General features: G+C 36.7%; 1 protein-coding gene across 1 annotated transcript in view; it reads left to right on the forward strand.

Annotated features, from left to right (window-relative positions):
• LOC103802757 (S1 RNA-binding domain-containing protein 1-like) overlaps nucleotides 1-16,342 on the forward strand; it is a 75,552-nt gene that overhangs the window by 44,267 nt on the left and 14,943 nt on the right. Inside the window, exon 14 of the mRNA XM_009075279.1 lies at nucleotides 11,242-11,333. Coding sequence (XP_009073527.1) covers nucleotides 11,242-11,333 — 92 coding nt within the window. The remainder of the gene's footprint in view (nucleotides 1-11,241; nucleotides 11,334-16,342) is intronic.

Below are 16,342 nucleotides of genomic sequence, written 5' to 3' on the forward strand. Positions count from 1 at the left end.
TGTTTGTAATACAAAATGAGAGGGTATCCATTGTGCTAAATGGTTTAAGGATGAAAATCAATACAAGTGATGTTCAGTTCACTTTGATTTGGAGATACTTAATTCAGATTAGCATTTCTTACTGTAGTTGCCCAACAGTTGCATATATCAGTAAGATGGTAATATTTAAAACTATGACAGTGAGGAGACCAGAGAAGACATGAAAGAACCATAGAGGCCTAAAAAGAGAAAAAACTTATAATTTAACAATGAAATATTCAACCTACTTCTGTTGTTCTAGAGACATTTGAATACATCTTCCTACCTACTGGTCTGTCCAAGGAAAGTAACTAAGCTATTAAAAATGAGTATTAAGGTAAAGCAAGCTTCAGTTGATATTTTGGGGTTATTTTTAGTTTGGCATGAAAAATGTTACCTTTTTCTGAAGAATGAGTGGCCTACTCTTTTTCTCAACTTTCTTGTTTGGTTGAGTTTTTTCCCCCTGTGCCTGCTGTTATAATCCTTTTTATACTGTAATACTGCAGTTCCTTCATAGGGGATTAATAGAAACACTAAACTAGTACCTCAATTTTGCAGCTTTTTTTTCCCCAATGAATAATATTGTCCTTGATGGACAGAATGGAACACTTCTTGATAAGCATCAGCATTGAATAGTGATAAACTAGATCCTAGGAAAATACTAAAGCAAGCCATTTTTCACTGTATTAAAAAAAAAAAAAAAAGACAGAAAATTGTAAGAGCACTGTCATGATTAAGTCTACAGAAGTTATTTTTGAGAGATAGCAGCCTGTAATTTTAATCAGGTCTGCATGAAGCACTTTTACTTTATGTAACATGTGTCTTAGTATGTTGAGCTGGAGAATAAACTCAGGAGGTCAGTGTATCTTCTGTAAACTAAAGCAGACAGCTTATTTTTTTTAGGTGAATTCCAAATCAAAGTAAACTAAAAAGAAATGACATGCCTAGAAATATGTGGTCACACTTTTCCTTAGTATTTAATACCTCAAAGAAGCTTTCCTGCCAGCATTTATTCTGATTCCAGCATTCTTAATTTATTTTGAGTTTCTCTATGTGGAAAACACGGGTACTTCAGACTTCAGTAAACTGCGCCAAGAAGTGTCTGTAGGTTAAAAATATTTAATATGATGTCTTCAGATACAGCCTAGCTGTTAAGAGGGATGGGGAGAGAGCAGGGAGGAGCAGCAGCAGCGGATCTGCTATTCCTTTACTGTGTGCAGTCTTTCTACGTTGCATTGCCCAACCCTAATAGAAGGGGTATAGTTGACTCCAGCCTTCCCTCATGGATCTGAGATGGGGAGAGGGTTTGCATACTAAGGAGAGATTGAGTATGAAGATCAGTGGTATTGTAGGAAAGGGCAGGGGACACACAGAATAAAGCCTGAGTGTGACAAAGCTACAGGTCAGAATTTTGCGTGAAGCAGGGCTGTGAATGCTGCACAGCAGCACTGGCCAGGCTGCCTCCCAATTGCCCAGAGTGAGCATTAAATAAAATGACAGTTGCTGGAGGTGCCGTTCTCCAAGAGACATTTTGCTCCATATGCTGTGGTCTTGTCCAGTTATGCTCCACTCTAGGGGTGAAGTCTCTGTGAGAGTTAATGTGACTCCAGCCTTTGGTTTGGATTAACTAACTGCGTTTTACCCACAGCAATTGCTGCATCCGTGTTCACCATTCTAACAGATCAAAATGATTCTAGAGAGCAATTATAGCAACAGAATGGCATGTTCTTGTACCCTCTCTAGGTAATTTCAAACTGACTGTTCACATGTGGCACTTAATACAATTTTTATGTGACTAAATCTGAATGGCCTATGAAGATCATTGACAAATTGGTTGAGAAATCTATATTCACTGAAGAACCTGATGAACTCTCTTTAATGGATCTTTTGTTTTCTTCCTTTGTCCCACAGGAAGGTGGTGTGGTTATGACAGTGCATGTAATAGGGAAATGTTTTGGTTTGAAAATTAAACAGACTGTAGTCAGAGATAAATTTTTCCCCAGTTTTATAAATTGTCAGTGACAATGCCAAATACGGATGGTACTAGTAGGGTCTAAGTATTTCTTTATAGGCAGGAGTCTTATAAAAAAAATAACAAAACCAAAAAAAGTCTTCCAAACCCTTGGTACCTGATAATGCTCCAACTTGAGTAACTGTACATGACCATGCCCCTGCTGTTTCTACAAACAGCCAAGATGGATCTTATCTCTTGCAAAATCCTGCATGGCTGAATATGGGCTGGGTGAACCACTGGCTTTCCCCATGTACTACCACTGCAGGGGTTTCTGCTTGGCTGAGCTGAGAAGAAGCTGCTGGCAGGACAGAGTTGGTGACAGCCTTCTGCTCTGGAGCTTGCAGCTTCATTTGGCCTGCTGTGTTCCATGGTGTTGGGTCAAGCTTGTCAGCTTCACCAAGCACTTGACTAACTTGAAGGAGAGGGGCTGAATAAGGCTGCTCATTGAGCTCTTCAGTGTGGAACAGTTTTGCTAGGCTTTTTGGGGAGCAGCGTCATCTTTTTGCACTGTGCCATCTTTTTAACACATGCATCTAGGCAATTTCATTTAAAGATTCTGTATAAACGTATGAAACATGAGTATTTAACATCACCTAATGTTTCTCTTCTTTTTGAAGCCTGACTGCCAAAACTTGTGTTTCTTTATCTCCCTGTGCTGCCTTCCTGGGTATAAAGAGGTTAGGTAAAGTCTTGTCAGTGTTTGGCTATATTTTTTTAATGTTGTATATACAGTTTGTTCCCCTGAGTTGACTGGGCTAATTTAGATGTAAAGTTGAGTGAATGCTGGCACAATTGGTTTTGAAATTATGAAGTGTATTCATGAGGAGCATACCCATTATATTTTTAAAAGTGGGCTCTAGGGTTTTCATTTCCTATGTCAATCTTGAAGCCTCTTTTACTGTCTTTCCTTTCTTCTAGCGTTAATTGGTTATAGATTGGTAACTTTCTAATGTATTTGAATACAACTAATCTTCATTTATTCTGCTTGGAATTACTTAATGCCGTCATATGGTAATCACATAAAATGTGCTTCTTTCTTTTTAAACTTGTCCTCTTGCATTAAGGTAATGTTGATTCTATAGCGTTATCCGTATTGTCGCAATTTCTCTCCTTGGCATTGCTGCAACAAGAAGAGCAGTAGCTACATTTTTCTCTCAAGTTCCTACAGTACTGCAGTGTTTAAAGTAAAAATAAATTACTTCTCTCAAGTTCCTACTGTACTACAGTGTTTAAAGTAAAAATAAATTACTTGACTGCTTTTTAGTTGGATGGTTAACTTGGAAGTAGATTTTGGAACTGAAGCTCAGATTTTAAAGCTCCCTGCAAGAGCAGAAGGGAGCTGAAACTCCAGCTGCTTTATGAGCAATGACAGGACTTGCTTGCTGAAACTGTCAATGAAAGCGGTGGGGGCAGTCACAGGTGACTGTCACCTTCAGTCTTGAGACATGCCACCCTAGGTCTTTCACTTTTCACTGCAGACATGGGACGTGTATTTCTTCTGGGGATGAATCCACAGCACCAGTTTTGTTCTGATAACAGCATCTGGCACTAGATTGATTTAACAGGCTATGAGGTTTGCTCTTTTCAGATATGCGCTTGTACGGCAGTTTCTGTGCAGCTCTGACATGGCCACACGCTACTGTTGTTTTTTCTGCCTCCTAGCACCACGTGTGAAGCTAAAGCTCTTTGACACCTGCCATTTGGACCCTTTTCTTACTGAAAAATGTCATCGTTTTCAGACAAGATGAAGACAGATATCTGATCACTCTTCCCTTTGCAGGGATGTGCTGAGGGCATGGTTCATACACAGATGAATGAAGGATTCCAGGCTGTAGCTGTAGAGTTAGGTTTATTAGTTTAGTATGGTAACTAGTTCTTGATTTGGGGGTTCACAGAGTTTTATGTAATACAAAAGAAATTAAAGTGTAGTAACTCATTGTTATGTCATTCAATTCTCAAACTTACTTCATTCTGCTGCAAGTGGTAATTGTCTTGTGTTTTAATGCTAGGAAATGTCACATCACTTTTTCATTGGGGAGGGGAATGATGGTAGTTGAGGAATTGAAATCAGAAAATTTTGAACTCTTCTAATTCTGTAATCAGTGAAATTTTTTGAGGGATGTGTTTTCTGCATTCATCCAAATCTGGAACTTAGTAGAACTGGGCTGCATTTTCCAAAGCAGTAGCACTTTTAAAAGGCAAAGCTTCTAAATCCTATTCCACAAGTGCTTCCCCTGTATTCTTGAAGCATCTTTTGTTCTAACAAATAAGCAATCAGGTTGCCTGGCTCAGAACATAATTGTCCTTATGTTTGAAATATCCTTTTATTACATTTGATTAAAGCAAAGTGCTCTTAGAATGTAAAATCAACATGCATACTTCTGTTACACTTCAAAGCAGTGAAAGTCAGAAATGTTGGGCTTTTTAGCCAGACATTGAGGAATTTTGTGTTTTATCTGTTGTTAAAAGACTGTAATTTGGTATTTCAAACCATTACATTAGGCATGTTGTGCTTCACCTGAAAGTGTGCACGTCAATTCTGTAGGGAACTTTAGTTCTGTCTGGAAAAAGTGGGAATTGAAGTACCATCCTAAGATGAAGTGTTATTTTAAGATAAGTAATTTTTAACGACGTGAAGCAACAATACAAACCATGATTAGAGTATCTTGCTAAACGTTGATTGAAATGGGCCTAATACTTTTCTCTTGGGTAGGTTCTAAAGATCTACACCATCTGTCAGGAAAGCCATCAGCATGACTGGTGCTAAATATCATTTATGGCTGAACAGGACAGAAATAATCCCCAATGCAAGGATGATTGCCTTGAATTTCTCTCATTTCAGAAGCTGTTTTACGTGGTGATTATTTATTGTCCCTGCTGTAGGGCCAGCAAGCTGTTTGAAAAGTAGGGTTTGTAACTGAAAGAGGTACTGTTATTCTGTGTTGTAATTTGCTGCATGACAGAGTCCCTGGTTTGAAATAATGTAGTGATTTTTACCTCAAAAAGCAGATTGAATTGATCAGGATAAAATTCCTATTTCCTTTGCATGGTGTAATTTCTAGTAAATTTTGTGAAATACGGAGCAAACTCATTCATATGCAGGTAGAAACATTGACTTTTTTGTTGTGAATTCAAAATACTTGTTGCAAATGGGATTTCACCTAGTATTTTCTATGGGAAGTTGCAGAATGCAGCTGAGAAACAATGTCGAGTCTGTATCACTGCTTGTGATTTGATGTGCTTTCTGAGGCCACTGTGGGGTTAACTTCTTGTGTGCTTGGTAGCACCAAAGGAGGAACTGTGCTTTAAGACTTGTGGCATGCCCCCTGCATCTAATTTAATAGCTTCACTGTGAGCCATCATGAGGTTTTTGTAGTATTTTTGCTGAAGAATACTGTAACAGCTTTGGTCTAATGTGACTGGTTTTGAAAGGTGGACTTTCATTTATACCAAACTTTTATAGTATGTAGTAACTGAAAGTTTTGAGTGAAGCAGTGGAAATTTGATGAAAATTCCTTTCCTGTCTAACAGTACATTTCAGGATTGAGTATCTTTTACAATGACAATATCTGCCAGGTTCTATATATTGTTAAAATTTAAAACCAGTTCTTTAGATGGCTTAAAAACACAGATGAATTATATGTCTTTTGGCTTGATTCTATTGAATAACAGTTGCTTTCTGGTATAATCCTTTTTCGTGATTCTAGCATCTTCCTTTGCCATACCACTAGCTAATTGGAGGTGGGGGAAAGACCAGATTTTGAATATAATCTCATCTATCAGAATGAACAGGCTTTTAAAAATCTTTTTGGCCTTTTAATTCTTTGAATAGATTATACAGTATATACCAGAACCTTTTAGTCTTGCACTTATATGGCATATGTTCCTTGTATGAAAAAAAAGTAACAGCATAGCTGTGTCAGAGCCAGGGTCTGTCAAGCCTGGTATCCTATTGTTCTGGCATAGCTGTGTCAGAGCCAGCGTCTGTCAAGCCTGGTATCCTATTGTTCCTGTGGCAAAACATGTGTGGCTGCATAAATCACTGTGTCTCACTTAGCCTGTGCTGGACTGCAGTCTCCAGTTGGCCGTAGTCATCACCTTCACAGCAGAAGCAACTCTGCTGTGCACAGCACATAGGTGCTGGAGAGCTCATGTACCTAAACGTGAGTTCCTAGGAACAGCAGGTAACTCTGCCCATAAATTCAAGAAACCTGCAGCTTGCCATTGGTAATGAGGAGGAGTTGGAGGGGCTGGCCAAGTTGCTTCTGCCATGGGCAGTGTCCTGCTCGACTGGACAAGAAAGAGCAAGACGCAAGTCAAAATGGAAATTCAGGGGTTTATTGCTGTTTCCTGTGAAGAACTTCTTTGACCTTACTTAGGTGGTTTTTATTAGTCAGCAAAAACGAGTGTGGCCGGAGACATATAAGAACAGGTGCAGACATCCTATTTCTCTAGTGTAGCTCAACCCTTTTGGGTGTTAGGCTGTTCTGAAACTAGTTGTACATCCAGTGGACATCTCGTTCGTGAAGTAGCCCAGTCTTCTTTTGAGCATGTGCTTAATTAAGTCTTCCCTGCATCTTCTTAGTTTGTTGTTAATCACTACATCTGTCAACATAATTAAAGCTTAATGAATTCCAATTGAGCTTCTAAATGTCACAGTCTCTTCTAGCAAATATTTTGTCATTTTATTTCATTTTATTTTTCTGTCCTGTGTGATTCATAAGTCAATTATTTTAGTAAGTAACACTGAATAAACCTTTGCTCTTTTTGTACTATCATCCCTTGTGGGAGCCTTTCGTTTCTGTTGCTGCAAGCTTATGAAGAATGTATTTATCAATTAATAGGTTTCTGTTGCTGCAATTTATGAAGAATGTATTTATCAATTAATATGTAAAAAATTGAGTTATAGGAATTAACCACAATTACTAAATTTTGATTGTGAAGGGAGTTATTTTGGCAGATCATCATTTTATGACAACTATGAAAATCTTGGCCTGTTTTGAGGTTGACATACCCTTTGCTTTTAGTGTGACCGTGATTTTCTTCCAAGTAATAAACACCAGTCTCTTCTTTGTACTGGGATTGTTTCTTAAAATGTTACTTTAAAGGATTTAAGTTGTAAATCAGGGGTTTGGAGATTGTAGGAACGGTGAGTTATGTAAAGCTGGATAAAGTTGCTTTTTTCTCTCTCTGTAGGTTATTAATCCTGTGTTGCATTTGATTGTGGGGAATTGACCTTAATGTAATAAAAGAGTGAAATGTTGGTAAGGTTCATGAAAATGTCAGGAAGGTGCATTCATCTTTAACCCTACAAACGTCTAGCGTCATATATCTTCTTTTGTTACACATACATTAGATTTTTTTCATGTAGTTTTGAAAAGCTTTACAGTGAAAACTTATTACTTAAGAAACTTGCAATTTTTAAAAATCGTTATTTAGTTAAACAGCTGTTGGTAACTCTAGTTTGTTACATGTAATCTTTACCATTATGCATATTTGTATGTATGTAATAGCTTTGAATTTAAAAAAAGTAAATTTGAAGTTTTCTTAGGGTTGGGTTTTTCTTTGGGTTTTTTTTAAACCTTTTACAGGAAAGCCTTTTTGCATGTAAAAATTAGGAGATTGAAAATCTGAATGTTTCCAAAATCAAATCATCCTTTCTGATCAAATAGGTAATTTATTGAAGTTGGGTAATTACTTGCTTTAGTAAATGTTGAAAGGCTCCTTATTTAGACTGTAGCTGGCATAAAGCTGAGGGCCCACCAGGTGGTGCTGGTGGAATATATTTAATGTTGGTTTAGCTACTTAAAATGTCTTAACCAATGTGAACGAGATGGGTATAGTATAGGAAAACTTACTTTCTATGCAATGAGCTTGTTTGTATAGTTAAAAAGATTCTTTACCTGCTTTGTTTGTTAATTCCAGGGGAAGTTTATGAAACTTGTCCATTCATGTACTAGAATCATATCCTATCATAACCATGTGCTTATTTACCTATTACATATTGACTTTACTAAAGAGCTATTTTGCTATTTAATGTTGTTTTAATTGCAAACATTTGGGTTAGTGCAAGAATCTTTCCTCTTAAGGAATGCACAGAAATGTGGGTGTCATTTTATGAGGGGGTGGGGGAGTCAGGTTTTCTGTTTTCATGTATTGTGTGACTTAAAATGTCAAAATAGAAACAAATTCTGAAATACAGAAGGTTTTAGATATAATTTCACCAACTCTTATGAAATCTTTGACTGTCTTGAAAATTGTGTCCTTTATGAGAAGGGGAAGGAGGGATTGAAGAACAGCGTGAACCACAGTAGTTTGGAGTAAATACCTATCACCTAAGTTGAGCAGGTTTGGTTTTGTCGTCTTGTGCCCTGACATAAAATAGGTGTATTATCTGATGAGCACAATATAGAGCACTTTGCAACATTAAATTAGTTTAAATTGTTCTATATAGCATCCCTCTTCTCAAGAGAATTATTAGAATCTGGAAAACAAATGAAATGTCAGTGAACCAAAGTTGACTGTCTCCTGTCTAGTCAAAAAACAAAATCTAGAAAAACTGCAAACAATCCCCAAACCTATTTTGCTTGCAATCTTAGTATTTTGACCAAGCTCACTGTAGGTAAATACAAGCTAAATCAAACCACATGACAGCCACTAATAATACTGTAAAAGTTTGGTTGACTATGGGTGAATGAACCAGAAGATGGTTTCTTTGGAGTTTGTGGCCTTATGTGTTTAATCTGGGTAACAAATTTATTTAATGTCTGGGTTTTACTGTCTTGGGCACTGCACTATGGGGTTCTGCATAAGCAGAAATTCTTCCTCCCCTTTTCCATGTCTGCTACACCAAATACTTCGTAGAATAACTGCATGCATATACAAAACCATCTCAGAGTGGATGTTAAATGCCCAGTGTATGCTGCTTCTGAAAGTGCTATTTTATATCTTGTTTACTTGCTTGAGATGATTTTTTACTTGGCTTCTCCCGTTCTCCTCCCCGCAGTGTATAAATATTCTTGCTCTCGAGGAAAGGAATGTTTCTGTCTCCCATCCTGAGTTTTAAAGTTTTTTTTGCTCATTTTAGCAGGGAGTTTTTTGTACTGCCTACGTTAAATTTTGGCGCAATTCACATATTACCATAGAATGATATTATTATTGCAATCCTTGGCTTTTTGCAAATGGTCAGTGTAGCATTAATGAGAGTCAATAAAACGTCAAGTGTGTTAAAATTCCCATCCAGGTCACATTTTTTTTTTCGCTGCACAAAATACTGGGAAGGGATCAAGCAATAAGCTGTGTGCAGTAATACAGTTTATAGTACAGCACTGTAAAAATGTGTGCAAAGCACTGAGTTGTTTGTTTTAATCTAAGTATATTATCCGTGTAATAAATTTAGAAACTGCCTATGAGAGGTAACTTTTGGTATGTTTGAACACAAAGATTGAAGAGTGATTAGTGAAAAGCTGTTAGAAGTGTGTTCTAACATATGTGGTTCTTTGGAAGCAATGTCCAAAAATGGAGCACTTGCCAGATGCTGCCTGTATAAGGCGTGAACAGGTTAAGAAATACTTTCTGCTGCATTGTTCTTTAAACTACTACTTCACCAGAAACATCAGGTTTATGAGTCCTCCATCAACATCTTTGTTGTTCAGCAGTTAGGTTTTTGTGATATGATCTTATTTCTGAACTGTGTGATAGGACTGGTTTATGAATGTCATCTGTGTTGAAGTAACACTCGTAATACTGAATCTTTTTAGAAGATCATGTATATAGTTTCATTTTCACTTGCCCCATTTGACTGGTCTGAGGATTTTTTTGCTCTGTTAAAGGGGTTGTTTGAATGAGTCTGGAGTTACAGTAATGCTCAAAAGGACACGATTTTGCCCTCTCTATTGAAAGAGCCAGTCTCTCTATTTATTGAAAGTAATATTGAAATTTCTTTTGAGTTTTGAGTAACTTTAAAATCTGACTTGTGTGCACAGCCCTCCAAATTCCAGTTCTGACTGGAGGAAGGGTGAGGAGGGAAATCTGTAAAGACAACAGTAAGAAATTCTTACCTTTTGTATTTGCATTTTGCACTATTTGCTATTACCATGCTTGCAACATTGAATGGGAATGTGTTTTATCTCTGAGCTGTTCTCCAGCATTTTCTATAGGGAAGGCTTCTACATATCAATTTCTTTATTTAAAAATTTGACCTACTAAATTTTCTTAAAAGGAAAATTTATAGTCCACATTTAAAACTATATAAAGCAAAATTATGGCTTTTACTGAAAGGTTTGTTTTTTAAGGACTGTGTTTTCTTGTGGCAAAGATTAGACTGTTCTAAGAGTGAGATAGTAAAAGTAAAAATAGTTGTGAAACTGATAGTATTACCCTCTAGTGTGGTAGCTGTATAATGCCTTAATTATCAACCTGAAATTCAAGTTCTGTTGAAGTTATTTGAAGAAATATACTGTTGATTCAGTGGTGTCAAAATTTCACAACTGAAAATAAACTTACTCTGTGAATACTTGATTGCCGTTTTTTCTTGAGTGGAACTAGAGCTCTCAAGGGTTTTTTAATTATTGTGATTTGAATTGGTGAGTTTATCATCATTACCGAATGAGTTTGAGGAGTACAGTAGATACATGATCTGTAGTTTAAGTTACCGAAGACATGCAGTCTGTGTTTTTCTTTGGGGATGGCAGTGAGAGCAGGGAGAAGACGATATTAAATGCCACTGAGAAGTGAGCTGCAGCTCTGTGGCTCGGTCTGCATCAAGCTGGGGGGGTTTGAGTGTTTTAGGCAGCTGGCTTGAGACAATGTGTGTGCACTTGGACTCATGTAGTAATTTAATGTTAGACTTTAGAATGTAGGTGTTTCTAATGAAATTAGCAGGTAGGTTTTGGTTTTGTTTAGTTCATTTTCTTTCTTTTTGTAAAGTTCGCTACACGAATTGTTATCATGCACAGAGGGTATTTATAATAGGGCCAGAACCGAAAAAGAATCAATGTTGCAGGTCAGGGAGAGATGTTTTGGCTGAAATGGAAACTTTTTCCTTTGTCTGTACTGTCTTACTTCTGTAAGTACTCAGTTAATTAAAAATATATTTAAATCAAGCTTTTAAAAAAAGCCTCCAAATACTCAGTTATGTTACTGCCAAAACTTTCAGTTGTGTTGTTCAGTTGTATGGTGTTTTGATTATTTGCCATTTTCTTTTTCAGCATTGTCAGTGAAGCAGGAGCATCGATCTACAGTGTCAGCCCAGAAGCATGCAAGGAAATGCCAGACCTAGACCCTAACCTCAGAAGTGCAGGTATGAAGAGTATTTAATTTTATCACCACTTCAACATGGTATTCAAGTCTCAGTTCTCAGACTGTATTGTTTATAATATTAACTGTAATAGTAGTCAAAATATCAAAAGTTTTGGATGTTTTATTTCTAAACTTTATCCTTCTGACTTTTCACATTTGAAGTCCTAAGTATGCACATTAATGACATCATCTTTTACTAACCTGTAATGTAAAGACCCTTGTGGATGTATTCCTTCCATAGGCTGGTATAGGAGAATTTATAGCCATTAATATAACCAATGAATTGCACAAACTTTCACAGTTGCACATGTCCGTGCCCACAAGAAGTAGACCTTTCTTCTCTTCTCATGTCCCTGGTGCGCACACAAATATCTCTAGCAATAATTAAGACATTCAAGGACTCGGAAAAATAAAGTAAGAATAGAACAGATAATTTAAAGGTGTGCGTTCAGTGTGATCACTGAAGTCTTCATGTAACTGAATATAGTCCTCAAGAATTACTGGTTAGTTTTACTTTTTTTAAAAATTAACTCCTTCAGCATAAATGTCGTCGAAGTATAATATGGCTCAAGTTCTTAGAAATGTGCAAGTGTTGCCACTATTATAGTTTTCAGTGTTTGGTGAAAGAGTAGTCTTCAATGATCAAATTTCTAGCAGCTTTGTCAGTGTCCAAATTATACTTGTGGCTTTGGAAAGACAGCAGGTTTGAGGTAATTTTTTGATTCCTTCATTTATGTATATTTTCTTGTGTCTTCTTGAATTTGTTTTTATCTACCTCAGTTTTTTATGTTCTTGGGTTTCCTGCAATTTGCTGTAATAATCAAATACAGCATATTAGAAAATGCGGCAACACTTGTGTATTAATCTTTTCCAGTAAACTTATAAATATTCTTGATTTTAATGTTAGTCTAGAGCAGCAGAAAACCATTCTGAAGTTAAATGGTGTTCAGGGGTAAAACTTTGTAGAATTCTCCATGTTCCCCTTGCTTCATTTTTCCACAAAAGGGAAAAAGTGATTTGTGTTAACTCAATGCTTCAAATGAATGTTTTGACAGGAATATAGTAATATTCATGTCTATATCTGCCCCTCCATTTACAGGACAGGCCTCTAGCTTCTTTTTGTTTTTTCCACAAAAGGGAAAAAGGGATTTGTGTTAACTCAATGTTTCAAATGAATGTTTTGACAGGAATATTCTTGAAATGTCTATATCTGCCCCTCCATTTACAGGACAGGCCTCTAGCTTCTTTTTGCTTGCCTCTTTGCTCCCTGCCTGCAAACAAACTGTGATTAATTCTTCCCTGGGCCACAGAGGTTTTGACTGTGTCATGGTATGGCCAGAGCAAATATTAGACATGTGGCATTTCTGTATTTGTGACAGATGGCACTAGCTTTCCCTTGGGCCAAAGTTTTTTATGTAGTAAATGTGTGTTTAGAGTTGATGTAAATGAACAAAAAAACACTGAAAAGGAGGAAATCTAATTATTAACATTTGCTTTTCCAGATGTACATGATTTTCCTTTATCTGAAATTAATTTTTCAACATTTCAGACACTTTTATTTTGTGTTGTGTAACAAATACAGTAAATGAAAATCAAATTTTTAGTACATGACCAATTTCAGTATTAATTGCCAAGAGTTCATAATTTCTTCATTACTGCTAGGATTTGCTTCAGGCATAACTTAAGTGCTGTTGCATCTGGTTTGAAAAGTATCAGCAATTTTAACATGCCACAGCAATACCACAGAGCGGATAGAAATTGAAAAAGGACAGGATAGAAAGTGAAAAATAATTGCTTAGTTCCATGGATGTCAGCTGTTGTGAAACTGACAACTAGAACTGTATTTATTACAATTGAGTCTTTCTAGAATTTTAAGATTTTCTTCCTGATGTCTTTTGGTGTCAGTTTCTAATTAGTTGTGCTAAAGCTGTGGACATTTTCTTAAAGCTGAACGTAAAAATGTGACATAACATTAGAAGGAAACATTAACTGATGTTTGAGGTTTTTTGCACACTTTTTTCTTCACTGGGTTTTAGTGTTGTAGTTTTGATATTCTTTTAATTTGCAGCAAACAGAAAAGTGACATTGTGTCAAAGCCAGCTTGCTTTTTATTTTAATTGTTGTGTTACATCATGTCAGATTCTGTGCTTACACGATAGCATTTAGTACATTAAAGGAAGCTGACAGCTGCATGATGAAGTGTGACATTTATAGTTAAAATAAAAGGTACAACTGACGTGAGATATCTGTGATCTTAACGCTGTTTGCCATTTTAACATTTTTCTCAGCACAAACTTTATAGAAGGGTTTGGGATATTTTGAATTACGCAGGTAAGCCTATGTTTGTCCATTGGATACATAACTGTAAAATATTAAATAATGTATATTATATGAGAACTTTTACTTCTTGTGATATGATCTCTGGCATATTTGCAGCTGTGTTTAGCAACTGTTTGTAGTAAGTTTTTGCTTCATACAGAGAAATAGAAGACATCAATCCTGGTTAAAAAATTAGCTTATTAATTTCTCCTTGGCTGGGTGCTCTGTATAGAGGGAAAACCAACCTTTGGCATTTCTTGGGGGTGCTAATTAAAGGTATTAGTTGATCTGAGAACTCAACTGGTTATTACGTTTTTCCCTTTGAGCTGTCTTTGAAGGTCATGGATGACACAGGTTTGTTATAAATGATTGAGAAAGATATTTTTTAATTCATATTGTATATATAAACTATAGAGAAAAATCTCTGTAGTCATCCATGCAGCACTTGTAGCCAAAATTTCTTGGGGGCGATAATAAAAAAGAAGGTCTTTTCTTAAACAGTTTGCTCTTATCTACAGTGCAGAGTGTGAAATAGAGTGTCTCCAGCTTTAGAATTGTCCCAAAGATTTCATGAAAGTGCAGAAGCTTCTGTACTGCTACTCCAATTCCTATAAAATCTTGTGGAGTGGGACTTAGCTAAGTAGATAGTAAAGAACTTGATGAAACCTAGTTACTTGTGTTTGAGTAGAGTGAGAAGGTATATATCCCCTTCTGACAGTCATTGTAGGATTAATGAGCAGAACAGCTATTTCTCAGCCTCACAGAATTAGGAGATAAGAGGCTTACAGGCCAGAGCAATAAAAGGATTTCCTACTTGATAGGCTGAGGAAGTTCAGCTGCAGCAGATTAGGAGGGTTCTGCCTAGAGAACAAGCCACTGGAGTTCAGTAATGGGGGGTTTTGGATGAACCTGCGATAGGGTTGCAGTCTGACAGAGAAGGTAATACAAGGTTTCTTTGAATTCTCCTTCCCAAGAGCTGTGCCTGAGGACAGGCTGAATATTTGGGGTGGAAGCTTTTGTAGGGGAGAATGGACACCATTAAATGAGTACTTTCCAGGCCAAAAATGTTGATCACCTTTGTGAAGCTTATTAATATGAGCCCTATGAAGGCTTTGTGACTGCATTGCTCTGAGGTTAGTGGAATGGGAATGAGAAAGCTGCAAGGCTGGGTGGATGACTGCAGTTCTCTTTCTGCCCTGGCATGTGCCCTCTGGCCACCCTCTTGGAGAAGTAGTTAAATGTTTTATTTGGTGGAGTTTTCATAAAGCTGTCAAAGTCATATATATTTGGCTGTCCTGTTAATTTGTTGGGATTTAAACTTTTTATTTTTAAATTTATTTCTTTTCTGAGCTGCCATCAGCACAACACTTCGTATTTAACCTTTGGTTAGTTTTTATTCACAACAGCTTCAATAAGAGTTATGCACTTGAACTTGTCCATAAGGTCTTCTGGATAACTCTAGGTCTCTGTGATTGAGATTTGTTTGTGGTTTCTTTCAATGCAAGGCCTGGATGCAAGTTTCCCTTTGAAGTAGTTGTAAGTAGCAGTTCACTGGGCCTGGTACTTTGCTTTGCAAGTTTGCCAATAATTTGCTTACCATTAGTTATCTTTTGTTATCAGAGTGCATGAGATGTCTGTCTTGATGTAGTATTCTTTGCATGATTATTAGAAAAAAGCTAAACTCAGTAGTGACAAGCATTCCTCTTTCAAATAAATGGACTCTGTAACAATCAGTGCTGACCTGTTTTCAGTTGCTGTCACTGGGCCTAGATTGATATCTTTGTTTTAACTCCATCCTGCTCTGTATACTTTTGCCTGAGGGTTTATTTTGTTGTGCAGAGCCTTTATTCCTAATGAAAATAAGTTTTATAGAATGAGAAATAATGGAAGTCAGTGCAGGTGTCAACATGTAGACACTGCCAGGCTTTTTCTTATTCCTCTCAGTGCTTCTCCACTTCCTTGTTGTTGCCAATATTTGTTGGCTTGAGCAGGTTTGGCCAGACAAAATGGGAAGACTGTGGAGGGACAGATGAAATAGATAGAAAGTGTAAGCACATACGACTCGTGTTGAAGGATTGACATGCAGAAATATGGAATTTAGTACTTTCTGGAGGCGTGGAGACTTTTGAAGGCACAGTCAGCTAGTGGAGGTTTTGTAGTCCTTAGTATAAAAAAAGATAAATGATGCAGCAATTGTTTGGCTTGTGCTCACAACAGAAGTGTTTTTTCCCTGCTGCCTTTCTACCTCTTGAAGTAGATATCATAATGAAATGAATATTGCTTAATAACTAAGAAACAGAAAACTGATGAATTCTAGTGAAACAGTAGCCCAGTGGTGGAGAATCACTATGAGGCAGTAGTCATGCTGGGATTCGATACAGTCATTCTGGTTTCAATATACATAGTTATGTTAAATAAGAAATGTCTTTATTTCATTAAATTGATGACTTACCTTTCATTTTCAGATGACTGCTCTAACAAATAAGCCATCCTTTTTTTCACTATTTAGAAAGCAAAATAAAAGGGGGGAAAGAGGGTTAAGTCTTAGACGTCATGTTTGTGTGACCACTTGTTAGAAGAGACCACATGCTGAATCTCTCTGATTTATTTTCATACCTTAATGCAATCATATGCATTTGGTTTTTAATTTCTAATTCTGTGTTCAGATGCTGAAAGAAGAGCAATGTACTT

Source organism: Acanthisitta chloris, unplaced genomic scaffold (genome assembly GCF_000695815.1).
Source record: "Acanthisitta chloris isolate BGI_N310 unplaced genomic scaffold, ASM69581v1 scaffold9575, whole genome shotgun sequence".
Lineage (NCBI taxonomy): Eukaryota > Metazoa > Chordata > Aves > Passeriformes > Acanthisittidae > Acanthisitta > Acanthisitta chloris.